We start from the raw sequence: 16,790 nt of genomic DNA, 5'->3' as shown, positions 1-16,790 counted from the left end.
GTCCTCCATCTAGAACGGTAATATCTTTTCACAATTGGCAAATCAATCATCAGCGTTGATCACATATCACCAAGTAATCCGTCAGCTTGTTTCCCTTTATCCCATAAGATTGAAAGAAGCTTGTACGAATAGATTAATGAATGCGGATAAAGTGAATAAAGTTTGCCAAAATCTACCCTTTTGGTGATCAATATTTCTGGCTACGGTAACGAGAAATACTCGTACTAAGGCGTAACTAAGTAATGTACAAATTCATTTATGTATACAAACATATATTATTATGTAGCGTAAAAGGTAACTTCCTGTAGCCTTCAAGCCAGAATATTGTTATTGTAATTTATTTTTCTTCATTGTACCTACCTCAATAAACCATTTAGCATATAAGGTTATCAGTGACTTCGCATTGTGGTGCGTAATCTAGATTGTTGATCTTTAATGTTATTCACTACTTAAATCCACAGCATGACTTCACACCTTTTTCTTTTGGGAGGTCCCATTGTGATATGGCGAGAACTTAATGTCACACGGAACAGAGAAACAAAATATTACACTGGTCGACCTGGGTCTCGAAAGGATAACTTCTTGCTCGGTAGCCACTCTTGCAATCATTATATTAATGAGTAAGTAGTCAGTACCCGCAAATGAAGGAGACTTTAATTTGTTCAATACTCAAAATATTATTTCACAATCGGTGTTGTTCATATAAATCTTAGAAACAACATTTTCAATTACACAAATAAATACCAAGAACATTTAAATGATTACAAAGAGAACACCGCTGCGCTGTTCTAAGTCTTCGTAAAATTTTCAAAGATTGTTACACTGGGAAGCCGCGAGTAGAGGCATGTTTAATTACATAACCAGGACGGGTGTCAAGTAACGTAGAAACCATGACGGCGTTTAATTATCACGAAATTAATTTACTTCAAGGCCACGATAAGGTAGGCGTAGGCGAACAAGTGCTTCTGGATCATTCAAAATATTTGAGAGCAACTCAAAAATAACCGCACTTTCGCAAAATTTCGATATCTGTCTACTCTTGATTCTGAAGTCCTTAAGATATGAAATCAATAAGTGATAGAACTCAAGATAGATGCTCTTTATAAAGCAATCACACAATGTAACGGAGCATGAAATAGAAAACGTTGACGATAATGACAATTTTCCAGTCAAGTTCACGAACACAGCCGCACTTTGTCACGAGATAACGAAGTTTATCTGCCTCAAACTACACAAGACTATGACTATCGAAGTGGAACAAAACAAATGTATGTGTAGTGTAGACATATTGTACACAATCTATTTAGTGCGATCTTTCAAAGGCATTTGTATGCAAATCGTTTTCATAAACAGTGGATACGTGAGTACGCATGAACTGCCAATCTTGGCAAGGCCAGAGGCTTGGAGGCGGGCCAGGATGGTAGGCCATAGTCATCTCGAGATACCATCTTGTTAAGACGGAGGATTAATCTGCAAAAATATCGACCTTGAAGTGAACAAAAAGGCTGGAAAGAAATTAAATAGGAATAATAGAAAATACGAAACATATAAAAAGAAAATTCGTCTTCGTTGGATGCCAGTACGCTAAAGATAAATGAATAACATTCATAATTTAAACGGACGCAGAGCCTAAAGAAAACATATACTGCTAAAATATTCATGACCGGAGGCGTATGTATGTATGATACACAAAATACTCGTAACACGCCGAATGTACCAATGTACTGAATGTACATTTATTAGTCTCACGTATTCTTATGAGACACATACTTTTTTATGATTTCTGTAACCCTTTTGATTACTAAGTAATTTTAAATTTTGCCTACTTTTTTGTCTAGCAGCCAAAGACGGGATGTAGGCTCAATGATTATGCTTAATCTTGTCTTCGACTAAAACTGGTTCTTTTTATTTGGCAGAAGAGTCTTCTCCATCAAACATAAACAAAGAAAAATGTTTTTAATATTCTAAACTATTCTGGACTCTCAAATGCTCATTAAAATACTACATTTTAAAATTTTTATCCCTCACCTCATTTCTACAACAAACCGAAACATGTGTAAGCAAAGACACCAATTTATTCCAAGATTGTTAAAGAGAAAATCCGCAATTTATACGCATCGCCATCTGCAAATGAATACTGTAAAGATTTGGAAGGCCTGTTTATGTGAATCCGTTAGCAAATCCAGCTGGGTTCAGCATCAGCGAATTCATGAACTGACTAAAGAGGGATAGCATTTTTAAGCGCGCAATTTATCCAGCAGTGGGTCGTGTCGGCGAGAATAATTTATGTGCACTCGTACTGTTCTGACGAATCTCAGCTCGACGGTGTACCCGCTCCACGGATTACATGAAATGGTGGAATTTCTTCACAGGGATACAAACATTTGGACGCTCACGTTCTGCAGCTATTTTAGCTAGAGGATTTTGTTTCTGCAATCCGACTTCAATGTTGTGCAGTTTAGTATTTTGGGGAAAGTGGATGGTTTTGTATATTGTTCATATATTTTTTAGACAATAAGACAAAGGGTTTTTGGAAATATATTGTGAGTTCATAATAGTACCAAACTCAAACTCTTTTTTATAACATAGATTAAATTTGCAATAGGAATTGCAAGATACTAAAACAGCAAATCAAACATTCACTCAATACATAATATTACAACCACTCCTCATTCAGTACCAATAACACAAGTCACAACAAAACCGATAAAAAATTACGAATTCACAAATAAAATCCCAGAAGATTGAACGAACGAAGGAATACCGCTTACACAAGTAAAATCACCTCAACATAGAAAGTGGGAGAGCCTTGATGAATGAGACTCGCTTGATCTTTGCGGGGCAGAATGAAAAATTGACATCGATGAATAAAACTCACGCTACGAAGGTTGATCCATGTACCAGGAGCCCCATTCTCGAGCAAGTACATTCACAATGGACATTTCATCCCATAAATCAGACCAACGGAGATATATTACAATACGTGTGTTAAGCGATTGTCTATAGATAAGAAACAAACGATGACAGATTTATGTTCAGAATAACGTACTATCATATTTCATCGTGCTTATTTTCCTTTCAGTAAGTATTTTGTCAATAACCTTCTTAGTATTGAGAATTTCGAATTAGAAAAAGAAAATGTCTTATCTGACCTAGGACAACATACCTAACGTGTTGCTTAAGACAACTTAGGTACTTGTGCCCATCAGACCACCACAAATGGGGCCCAATAGGGCTGATGATTGATCCCGAGCTGCGGACTACCGGCTCGAAAAGCACAAGTAGGAAGGGGGTGGTTTTTAGTCAGCACGTGTCTGACACTCCCTATCGCCTTGCCCCAGGTGGGAGAAGGCATTGGATGACTTGCCCCTTAAAACCGAACACGATGTTAGCTATATCGAAATTTAAAACCCATTTACTGATGACACAAAATGTAGGTACTTTTAAGTTCGTTAGTAAATAGATAATCTAAGAATGAAACACACAAACATTTATCATTCTATATCTTAAATTGAAATACACAATAATTATGATGAATTTTAGATACAAATGCATAGACATTAATAATAATATGTGTATGAAGATGTCTAACATCTAACAGATTTTGAAGTGTACATTTATATTTATTTTATTTAGAAACATTTATCAAATGCATTCTACCTATTAATAATATTTTAAATGTGACCCCACAAGGGGGCGATGCTCTTACTAGTTTATCAATCTGTCTTATAACAGATTAACGTAGAATTGAAGATAATGAGATTTCAATGAATGATATATTAGATATATTACCTTTGACACTTAGCCATTAAGGCTCGATCCTAGGTAGTGGCAGATTCCCTTTATCGAGATTTGAAAGCTACAACTAATCCCCCTATTTATAATTTCAATAAAGTCTAGTTTACCAATTACTTATCTCTTGGCAACAACAATAATTAATTGAACAACAAAATCAATATTTTCATTAAAATTTAATTAAATGACTTTCGATTAACTCATAATCCGATATCGATTAACGTCACTCTGAGAGCTAACATTAATCAAATTTCGAAGCTCTAGAATTGACGTTTGACAGACGTCAAACGGATCAATGACAAACGTTGACGTTAGATTTGGCGGGAGATTTGATTGAAAAAGCCATTTGAAAAGCGAATGCTGGACCGGATCAAAGGGCACGTAAAAAGTGCGGCGGCGACCCGTTTCTCGATACGTAGGCACTGGAAAACCACTTACGGATGACCGTACATATCAATACGTAGTCAACGTTCATTGAAATCTTTTACGGATTTAAAAAGCGGTTCAATGTATTTTGAACTCCATTAAATTTAGTATTAACGTAGATTAGTTTACGACTCAATTTCTTGATTTGATTGAATCGGTAATAAATTATGGAAACAATGTAAAAGCATTTGATGTTTCTTCGCGTGTCTGACCATTGTTTAGTTTGTCTACAAAAAGTTACATCATCATCACGACAATAGATAAAGAAACACGTGGAGTATTAAGAAGAATATCTTAAAAAATAAGGTATTCATGAAATAAGCTTGTATGTAAATACAAAATAGTTACTACAATTAAATTAGTATTGATTTGGTAACATTTGTCCAGCTGTTGTAGAGCTGTAAATAAGTGATTTTTGTTTTATTTATTTTTATACGTTACTCTACACTAAGGGTTTCCCCTACGGCGTGGGTACGTTTAAAAACCCAATTTTATCCCAATTAAATTTTAAAATAACTTGACTGAGAAATAAATCACAAACATCGCATCCAGTACTTGCCGGCATTTAAACATATTCAATATCGAAGCTATAAGAATACACACACCCACACTGTAAAGCTGAAACGCACAACATGAATGCATGGATTCAACCGAAAATAGAACTGATACCAAAATAGTTTCAATTCCCACAAACCGTTTATTAATAAGCACTCGAAATAAACCACATTAAACCAATTAGTGATTTAGTAAAAGTTCTACGAGGGAGTATTTTCGAAGCACTCGGAAATTCGGAATCCAACAGTCGGTTGGAATTTGGAAGCATTAGCGAGAAACACCGCAAACAATTACCTACACAGTACAGGAGAAAGTTTTGACAGGTGCGAGACTGAAATTGATCTACGAGGGCTATGTGGCTGTTACTAGACGCTCACTTAATTTATACTGCGCTAAAAATACAAGCGGCCAGACCCTATTGTTGTACTTTATGAATATTCCACCGGCTTTTAAGGCACTTTAAGAGATTTTTTTTTTGATAATCATACCTATAGTTATGTAAATAGAATAGATATTAGTGTGAGCTTTAACGCCCACGTTCTAAAAGGTCGGCAGAAAGTATGGAAAATATTCTTCTAGATGTTTCCGGTACTAAGTAAGTTTCTGTAAGGCATTGTGTGCCCACGCTAAATCGGCGGTGTGGAACGTTATCAACACTTAACTCAAATGTCAACAAATAGGTAACTATAGGTATAAATAAAAAAGAGGATAAATATTTTCCACTGTTGAACTAGACTAGACGAAATAAATAAATACTCTATTTCATTTATAATTTAACGTTAATAGTAAAACATAAATATAAATATCGACATAATTGGAATCAATTAGCTATTACCTATCTAGACAAATAACTTAAATGCATTTCGAATAATATTTTACAACCCATCTGATGTTATCCTATCAAAGGTTTACTGGAATCAAATGATCTTCATTAACTTAAAAGTAGTAAATAAATGGAAGAGTCACTTTGTTAAGGATTCTCCATTAATTTTTCACTTAAGTTAATGTAAGGTAACTTCTAGCATAATTTAACGAATAGGTACGCAACTTAAATAAATTGGGGCTAGTACTGACCAAAAATGATCACGGTCAATTTTAATTCCATGGAATAGGCTAATTAATGTAAATAAGAACGGTCGAAAACATGACCGAAATGACGGATACAAACCAAAATTTCCACTGAAATAATTTAATGGAATATCCATTAATATAATTCTTGGTTATGGAAAATCAAGTGTTATTTCGTTCTTGGAAAAGTAGACACGGGTTTTATAAAATGTTTTCCAGCTAAAGGCTATGGGAGTGAATGCCAACAATGTGTCAGGTATAAAAATTGCAGCGGCGCTTGAATAATGGAAGTTAGCTCCTTCAACGCCTCTAGGCGTCCATCATATGAAATTGCATTGAAACCTTTCGAGAGAACAGTGGAGTGGAATTCCGGGAAACATTACATTGTAGCGAATGTAGCATATTATTGACTGTGCGATATATGATTGCTCTGTGATTTTATGTAGTTTTGGCTGATTTATAGATACATGCGCTCTTTAGCTTGACAATTAGCACATCCCTAGTTTGTTATAGGTAATTGCGTGCTTTATTCCTAAGATTGTAAGATTTAGATACGTCCTAAATTCAGTTATTAATCGTAAATTAACCACTACCCCAGATACTCTCATTTTGATTGGTGTCTTGAATGAAATACACACTTTTCTCCTTTGTTTTCATTCAATAGCATTATATTGCATTATATCAGCTCCGTTTCAAGATAAGAAAGCAACCGTTGTTCATCAAAAAGAAATGTAGCTTTTATCCGAAAGATAAGCAGACAGGTAGAAATGACGCATTTATTTGAACACGATCATTTGAAGCACTCCAGATGTAAGTAAGAAATACAAAAAATAAATTGTCGGTACGCCGATAAACGTTTCGGTGATAAAACGCAGACGTAATGACTGTCTACCGAAAAATGGTCGACTCACAGAAAGACGTATAATTGAAATGTCAAACGGACATGATGAAAAACCGTTTCGTAATTTGTCAAGAGTAAAAATTACCGTATTTTCAGTGACTAGTTAAATAATGAACTCTCTATTGTACTATCTATTATGATATTCTTAAAAGAATTTCAACATTTATTTGACTAGTTACAAGTTTTATTGGTACCCAAGGTCAAGGGTAAGGATTATACCTATACTAGGATTCTCGACTTAATCCACTCTAACCACTTATTATAATAGATTTATAATATATAAAGTGTGGAAGAGCCATGCTTCGACATGAATAGGCCGGCTCGACCTGAGGAAAACCAACGTGGAAACCGGGTTACCGGAACCCCAACTCTCCTCTTCCCAATCCCCAATTCTACAACAACCCTTAAATTCCTAACATCCAAAAGCCCGGCAACGCACTTTTGGTGTTTCCGTTGGCGGTAGCGATTGCTTACCATCAGGCGTTCCGTCTGCTCGTTTACCGGCTTATACTATAAAAAAGTAACTATCAAAAAGGACATTCACAATTATAACCACTCGAACAAAAAAGGAATTGTAGATGTAGATATATAAGTACATATACATGCTTTAATACACAGAGTACCGTAAGCGGTGCTTCTGTCAGTGTTTAATGCTCGCTCGTAAAAGGATATTACAGTTACATATTTTTTGTTTTGCCTCTCATATATTGCATGACCCTGAGAGGGATTCGTTGGGCACAAAACATCAGTTAGCTTCATTAACTTACATGTCGTTTTAAATATGATCCCTTTATCTTTACCCATATATGAAAAATATATTAAAAATGCTGAGAGCAAAACTCGAGAATGACTGTGTGTTCATTTTTGCATGAAAATCTTCGTCTCGAATACTCCAAAACCTTGACTTTGCGGACGAATTTTAATTATTTAGTAAATACAGACCAATTATGATCTTAAAATTTTACCTTCACAAATATTTTATTAAGCTAAATCAAACAAAATACATCTCTGTTTACACCTACTTATAAGGAAAAAAGTTAAATAAATTTCTATAACAGGTGCTCTGGTAGACTCGATTCGGGTGCTCTAGTAGAGCGGTCCCCCAACGAGACGTATTTTTTTTTAGAATTATTAGTACATTCTTAGGTACTTTAACATTGAGTTTCTTTTATTATTTTTTACTTTTTAAAGGGAAATTACTTAAGTTGTTGTGTCGGGATTTTTTTTAATTTAATTTTTTATTTCATAATTTTTATAGGTAGGTCAGGTTAAGTTAGACTTTAGTATATTATAATATACCTACTATAATTTAGATGCTTGTAAAGGTATAGATTACATCCTAAGGTCAAGCTCGTTCGCATTTATTTTTTTTTTTTTACTTATTAATTACTAGTTTTTGTTTCTATAAGTAGGCTAAAGATTACATTGGTGCAAGATTTTTTGTTTATAATAAAACGTTAAATTAAAAATTTTATATTTTTGTTATTAAATTTAATTTTTTTTAAATTTTTTATTTTTGTTAATACGAAAAAATAATATCTTTCAATATCTTCTTTCAGTGCGGTTTAATTTGAGACCCCATCCCAGTATATTTGCAGACCTTCGGCTAATCTCCCCACTTTCACCGTCCATAACTTTAAAACGGCTCAACCGATTTTCATCAAACATGTCTAAAAACACTCGCACATAAGTCCCCTTTCATACGAAAAAAACTAAATTGAAATCCGTTCGGGAGTTATGATGCCACAGACAAACAGACAGACAGACAGACAGACAGACACGTCAAACTTATAACACCCCTCTTTTTGCGTCGGGGGTTAAAAACAATAAATTAAAAAATAAAAATGCAACGTCAAGCCTTTTATCCCCGAAAGGTTGGTTAGGCAGAGGTGCAGGTATAAAGGCCGCTATACAATGTACAAGAATTGTTCACCATTTGTATTATAATTATAATATAAATAAAAATCTTCCCTAAATAAACAATTTACTAACTTATTCCCGTTAGTAACTGCAACAGTGCCCAGAAGAGGAGTAATGTTGTTTACTTCTCTGTTTGCGTTAAAGTTTTTAATATAACACTTTCCATAAGTTATTCACTTTACCACAACTTTGACCATAATACGCAGTATTATATCACATTCATTTCATTTACGTACACACAATCACCCCGACAAAGTTCACTACCAATTAATCAACAAATCATTAAAGTTTCACACAAACAGCCATCTTTTTTTAGGGGGAAAATCATCCAATGAAATCTCCTGGCTTGGGTAAGGCGAGAGGGACTGTTAAAAACCACCCCGTTCCTACTGCTGATTTCCGGGCCTCAGCCCTAAAGGATCTATGGTGGTCTGATAGCTTTTTGAGATCATTTATACCTTTAAACTATCTCACTCCTTACACATTATTATTCTGACCGACAAAAAATATATTTTAACCCTCTTAAAATGTCAGTATATCACTTTTCGAAAAACCAACGTTTTGTCGTACTTCACTCCAACGTCCAATTTGAAACGGCCTCGGTTGCGGTAAATATCTTAAATAATCTTAATGTAGAACGAACATGGCATTTCTACTCGGATGAAGTTAATCCAATTAAAAAAATGACGGTTCACTTATTCCGAGGACGTGAAAAAGTAATAAAAAAATATTGCAGATGTATTATGGTCGCATGGTAAAATCGCTATTTTGGTTCGCGTTTTCCAAACATTCTTAAGACGCGAGTTTTCATTACGAAGGCTATTTTTGGAATCAAGTGGAACGTGAAATGAGGTAGCTTTGAACGGTGAGCAATGCTTACTTCTTTTCATAACACATCTTAAGGCGTAGCTTCCAAAAAAGTTCTCTTCATGAATTTGTTAATTATCTAAGTGATTTTTAGGTCGTAGGCGGTTTTCCACTTGGGAATCTTCTGCTTTTTCGGTAAATTCAATCTCCTCACCTTTTTATTTGATAAAATTTGCTTCGATTTGTTTGGCTCTATCATAAGGGTCGAGTGGCAAGAGTTCTAGGATTTCATTACGAATTTATATTCAGGAATTTTCCCCACCTTGGGCTGAATAATTTTTAATTCTAAGAAACGTATATTATTTCGTCAATTTCCCGTAATAAAAAGCCGACAGACGAAAATTGTGACATTGATTATAACGAGTATTTCAGACGTTTCAGTGTCACAATGTAATTTACTGCGGTTGAGCTCAAAATATATTAAGATTAGTTTTAATGCCAAGAACTAAAATTCTAGATAGTGTCCGTGTTTAGAAAGCTATAATGAAAAAATAGTTATTTCTTTTAACTTAAAATCATTGTTTCAAAATGACAGTAAGGCTACAGGACTCTTGTCCTTAAAGCCACTTAGAAAAATGTAATATTTTATGTTCAAGAACAATATTTTTTGGTTTGAATCTAAGAAGAAATATTCCACAAACCTTATACGCATCAGGTATGTTGACGGGCTCTCCGCTCTCGGCGACATAGCCGACGATACCACTGCCCCACGGTATCCTAATCTCTTCGAGCTGTTCCATCTGCTCGGGCGTTGACTTCGAACAGACATCGAACAACTTCGACACCAAACACCTGGAAAAAACAACATCAATCAACAAAGAGAAAAGCTACTCAAAAAGAGGTGGAAATAAAATATTCCGTATATGGCGTATTGGTTGAGTAAAGCACTACATACAGAACAAATACGAGTACCGAACATCGCAGTATCAAATTCTATAGAGGTGCAAATATTTTCACGTTCCATTTATCCCGAATAATGCCAGCCTCTATTTGCGTTTCAATAAAAAACAATGCACGTCACTTTTTCGATACCCGTACGATTTATTAGCTGGATACACAAATGGCCAGGTGCGATATGAATAAAAATAGTTTTACAGTACTACATTTCATTACTAGGAAACAAGACAAGCAAACAAGACAGGCATACGACAGGCATAATCGAATTCCCAGTCCCACTCGGGGAATTTTCCAATCGGCAAATAGGAAGAAGAATCCGTTTAATAAAACCTCGAGAGCCATGTGTCGTTGGCGCATGTGGTCCGCCTATGTATAGTATAAGTAAAGCACGATACACGTGACATTTAAATCTATTACATTAGAGTTCTAATTGCAACTGGATTTATTTCCATGGGATTATCTGATGCATATTGTATCCTCATTCTGTAATACGCATTTAAGTACCACGTTTACGATTTATGTTCTACGATTTGTTCATACGACCGCACCCTCAGAAGGTAATTAATGGCCCTATGATAATGAAGTACTTATTTATTGTTTACAAATGAAACTGACATCACCATTACCATTATTATTCTCCATATATCTCATTCGCTGTCCTTCGTTATTTTATCGCCTAATGGTAACATATAGGTTATTCGTTATCGACCTAATAACAGACTATTACGCTTAAATCACTTGACAATATAGTAGGTTTTAGGTTTTTTTTTTGGGTATTTTGCAAACGAATATTTTAATATTTTTGAAGAACAAAGACTTTGGAGTATAACATACTATAATTAATACGTAAAAATGTTCAGATGCCTTCCACTAAGCCCCAAATGATTTTGTACAGGCGAACAAACTCACACGGAAACATAGCTACTTACAGCACACAATGACATTACGTCAGCAGAATCTTGGACTCCCCAGGAAGCCTCCTCTTTAAGAGCTCACTCAAACTCAATAAACCCTCAGACGAGAGGCTTAAGTGGCGACTACACACGTAACTTCATTTTCGTTCAGTCAAATTGAATAATTGGATAAGCTTTATAAGAGAAACACGTTGACGCCTTAACGGCTTTCGAGAACACTTCCATAGGCATAGTTATGTTAAGAGTTAATCATCGAAGGGTGCACTTCTGACTGAGAGAAGGAAAACTTCGAAATTATTGTGAAATGTACTCCACGTTAAAGCTGACAAAATTCTAAAGTCATTTTATAATCAAAATTTACTAAGTAATTTCTAACTAGTATTTCAGATTGGTTAATTAGAAAATTCTTGACACAATAAGACAACGAAAAATAAACCTTCCACAAGAAACTCTACACACAAAATACAACATTATAATGTAATACATTTTAAGAAGTGGTATGCAAAGTAATATTTATGTTCACAAGCGGAGAGGGCGACAAAAGCGGCAATAACATAAGTAAGGCAATAAAATCCTTGTTACGATGACAAATATGAGTGCGTATGGGAGGATATAACCCTCCAAACTTCATCGCTTGTTTCATTTCGTTATGATTTCCGCGTACGGTACATGGGACACTTGACCTTGACCTTCAGATTGGCAACTGTTCCCACCCGCGACTCCAGGGAACTTTTAAATGTCACTTCGTTTATTATTCAGTCGGTGTCGATGTTCGGGATTGAAAACGACTTTTCACGCATGTTGTGTGACTGTCTTTTTAAATTAACGAACAGGTTTGTTCCTTCATAAGATAGGAATTACAGTAAGACAGCAAACATAACTAAAAGTGCTATGGATAGCTTCCCTACTATCGATACATTGTACAGCTACTTTGCGGCGGCGCATCTTCGTAGCACATCTTACTCGCACATACATACATAGCTTAGTATCGGTGGAAACGGTACGTAGTACATCTCTGCTGGAAAAGCATCCTAAAGAAAACAATTAAAATTAAGAGTCATTTGTCACATTAACAAAATAGCTGAACGATGGTTAAAAATGGAAACAACAGTTTATGTAACAATGATTTGACATTGACCTTGACAATGTCCGCTGTACATACATATTATCGCATAATTATTTAGATTTAATTAACACATTTCCACAAAAGGTCAGACTAACCATTAGTGAATAAAATCGCAACAGAAACGCGAACAAATAATTCTTTTTTAACAAAAGAATAATCGTATTACCGCTTAGAGATTATACTGCGTAGGAATAGGCCATAAATCATCGCGTACCTACGCCAACAGTTTGTTATCATGGCATTTTAATCTTTAAGATAAGGTAGACGGAAGTCATTTTGCATAATCATAATGTATCGTTCGACTTTTGTTTCACATTTCCGATCTTGCGTCACCGATTTCCACATGATTGGGTAGAAGTAATACACAAGTATGTGAGATTACAGAGTATGTTTGTACTGTTATAATATCGATGTTTTGATGTTCTTTGATTTCTAGTTTACGAGTGTATTGGTTCGATTTATTCGGAATTTGCGGCCTCTTTCAGAATATTCTTAGTAGTTTCATTATCTGTACTATACCAATACATCGTTTTTCGTTCTGTCTTTTGATATTTTCTTCACTAAGTTAATATGTTTTACTTGGAATAAGTAATTACTATCAGTGATACTAAATCTTATTAAAGTTTACACATAATCATTAGTAGTCCTTGCAAGCACTGGAGTAAGAAAACCACTTTCAGTAAACAATGATATCTTTTCTACGCGTAGTTCTTCATTTCATAATCATGAATATCAAAAGTATTTTATTAATTTTGTTTGCCTTACTGCCAATACTCAATCAACCTACCTTTTTTCTACCCGCTACGATTGAGAATTCAGGAATTGAAAATCTAACAAAAACGTGATTTTATCAAGGACATCGTGTCCAAATTGAATACGCCCTAATTTTGTAATGATAACTTGGTCTAAATTCGTCATAAAAATAACAGTATTTTCAGAAGTAAAGTGATTCGAATGAATAATCACATAAAAGTTTTTTACAATTGCGTTCTATAATTGGCCGACAGTTACTACCTATTTGGTAGACCACAAATTAATTAGTCGTTCTGTGATTGGCCACAACCACATTTCAGTGAAAGCGATACAAAGAGCAATTTGCCAAATATAAGCTTGTATGGCCCTTTATTCAAAATGCGTATAAAACATAAATATAACTAGCCGTACTGCGTATTGGATTGACGCCAAAATCCATATAACCATGGACGTTAAATTTCGCAATCGGCTTTGTTCTTCTAAATATTCCATGGGATTTATGGAATACGACGCATGGACACCGATCGTAAAAATATAGACATGCATGGAATAGGGATGTGGAACGATACAGTCTTCCTTTGTTTTATTTAAAATTCCTTCATCGTGTGTGACCTTGTACTTAGTGCCTGCCTACGCAAAATTCTGAGCATCCCGTTTTTTCGGCATACCTTATGATTTTTGTATCAGACAACGTTATTGCCAGCCAGTGAAGATCTTTGACTGTAGCGCACAATTGACTCTACATGGGTTTTCATTTATTGCATTATTTAAAAACGAAAACTCGAATAAGGCGTTCTGGAAGTCTGAGTTAAAATTCTCAATGTGTCCTTCTAGAGCTATAGACAGTATTAGTAATTCTAATATTATGCCGAAATATTAACTCTACAGAATTATAAATAACCTCATTAAAATTTTCAATCTAAATACGCAAATATAACATTGGAAAATGAAGTCTAATTAGTAAGTATTTGCTTACAACATTATCTATAATTATCAGAATAATTAGGATCGACAAATAAAATCTGATATTTCATTTCGGTCTAACAAAATAATCTATCATGGTGTAGAATAACATCAACATTGTTCACAAGAGATAACAGCTCAAGCATCGGTTACCAGCACCCTTCTTTGTACCACAGAACCTTCTTTCCCTCAGTTTGTTTTTTTTATCTAGTTTAGAATTCCAGCATTGCTTCGTCTATCTTTTGTCTGTAGATTCCAGATTAAATACTACATTTTAGTTAAACTTTGTAACTTTCATCAGTTTCCTAACACTATTCCTTTTTGACCTCCATACGAACTTAAACCGTCCAAATAACATTTGATTTCTTCGAATTCTAATCGTGTCTCATGTGTAGGAGCAATATTCTCGATCCTTATTACCTCTGCCTACATCTACTTACATAACATTATAACAATCCACAAAATCATTAACTGAAAACTTACCCAATTTCCTCCAAATATCAAGTACCTACCAAATTTAAATAATTTACAATTATGGCTTCCAATTCTCTGGCTAACCTTCATTACATAGAAATTAATTGGATATCGAACGCCTTCGATTACGGAATATTTTAAAACAAGCTAGTTGGCACGTCGTTAAATCCAACTATAGGAGGATCTGCCCCGCTGGACATTTCCCTCGGGCTTTCGGCGTCTTCCGATACCCGCATTTTAACTGTTATGTGCAAGATCTTAAATATTAACTGGCCGATATTGGCTCAATGGTTTCTCAATTGCCAGACTCATAACTACTAAGTTTGTTTGGACTTTTACGCCTTCGATCACAACGTATGGTAGTGGAAAGGAATTGAGTGAAATTGCTTTTAAACATCAGCTCCTTGCTTAAAGAGCAGTTCCTTTACAATTCAAAAGTCATACGCAACACTGTTAAGAATAAATGAATCGTTAAACTAAGATTTATGTGGTTTTAATTAGCTTTTTATTGGATTCTATTCTCTTTGATTCTGTTCACGTAACTGCGTTTCTGTTATTCTACGAATGGGTTGAAAGCGGTTTGTAATCAAACAAAGCTTTGGTAGTAAAATAAAAATCGTGTTTGTTACACCATTTATAATTCTAAAACGATTAGACCGAAGATTACTATAACTAGTTGAACATTTCTTATCACTACAAACTCATCAGTGAAACTACCAAATTGTAAAACATGTTTGAAACATACTTGTTTTCATACATCAAAGTTAAAGCATTAAAATTCGCGAGGCCGGTCTAGTTTTACCATAAATCTTCGTTGATTTTCAACGAACAAACGTCTAAAACGTTAAATGTCCGTTGTCAAAATAAATTGGACGCGGACGCCTCTGAGGGTCTATGAAAACAAAGGCTTCCAGGCTTGTCGCGTGACATAGAGTTATATCGGGAATGTTACATTTATCCCCCGGCAACACGCTTGGGAATCGACCAACCACTTTGTTCACGAACCGAGAAGGAACAAATGTATCGCCGAGGATGTAACTGCAGGCGAGATATGACGGCAGATGTAAACGGTTGGGGTAATGTGCTATATGGATAGTGCCATTTTACTACAACATGAAATGACGCCTGTTTTCCTTGGATGGAATGGTAAAAATACAGATAATACATACATATATTATGTAATACAAATTTTAAACCCAAAGGATTAAGACGCTCGTTTCCTGACGGGTTCGAAACCTACCAACGTCAATGTACCAATGTGACTTTAACTTTAAAACATCGTGAGGAAACCTAGGCTTATAATTTCTTTTTATAAGTTTGAATCCGCATTAAGCAAGCGTGGCGATTAATGCTCAAACCTTATCCATGCGAGAAGAGACCTTTGATCAGCAATGGCTACTTATAGGCTATGGACGTGAAGATACAAACTTTATATATTTTAGCAAGATCTTAGAACTACAACAGACAATAAAGAACGAGGATAGTACCTAGAAGAATTATGATTGTGTTTTGTTTCTTTTTCTCCTTAATTTGTCTTAACCAAAAGACAAATTCTTCTACTACTCTACTACTCTAAAATGTTACGAAAAAAGCTAGCCAACTTCATATACTTTGTTTCATCAAACAAAATTTAATTTTGTCAAACCAAAAACTTTGGTCAACAATGAAATAAGTTCGCTGCAAAACTGTGGCGGACAATGAAGTAATGAAGTTTGTCTGACTGTATAAACGTTGGATAACCCTAATTGCATTCAAAGTTCTTCGTCATCACTTTATTTGTGCAACACGTGTACGTATATTGTACGTATTACACGTTCAATACGTGGGCACGTGGATTAAAGGATTGCTTCTCTGGACATGTAAAGGAAATTAGTCTCTAAGGAGATGTAATACGATTTTTCTTTGCGTAACTATCAGTCTACTTGTAGAGTACGTTAACAGAATTATTAAAACAATATGATTCAAGTTTTTTTTTTCTATGTTCTATATTTAATTGGCATTACGTTGTGACAGTTGTACCTCCCACGGTGAATCCTACGTAAATCTTAAGAAAGGAAAGCGTGAATATGATTTTTGGACAAGGGCGTTCCGTTTCGGAAATAGAACAGACTGGAAATTTTCCATTACTCAG

The 16,790-nt window shown here is 34.9% G+C and overlaps 1 protein-coding gene across 10 annotated transcripts in view; it reads right to left on the bottom strand.

The window, feature by feature from the left end:
- Nucleotides 1-16,790, bottom strand: part of LOC118272049 (dual 3',5'-cyclic-AMP and -GMP phosphodiesterase 11) — a 226,378-nt gene that overhangs the window by 29,428 nt on the left and 180,160 nt on the right. For all 10 annotated transcript variants that reach the window (XM_050693591.1, XM_050693595.1, XM_050693588.1 and 7 more), the window contains one exon: nucleotides 10,174-10,324. In XM_050693591.1, the coding sequence (XP_050549548.1) occupies nucleotides 10,174-10,324 (151 nt within the window). The remainder of the gene's footprint in view (nucleotides 1-10,173; nucleotides 10,325-16,790) is intronic.

This window comes from Spodoptera frugiperda, chromosome 5 (assembly GCF_023101765.2).
Source record: "Spodoptera frugiperda isolate SF20-4 chromosome 5, AGI-APGP_CSIRO_Sfru_2.0, whole genome shotgun sequence".
NCBI lineage: Eukaryota > Metazoa > Arthropoda > Insecta > Lepidoptera > Noctuidae > Spodoptera > Spodoptera frugiperda.
The sequence above is the reverse complement of the archived record's forward strand: the minus strand, read 5'-3'. Positions and strand labels throughout refer to the sequence as shown.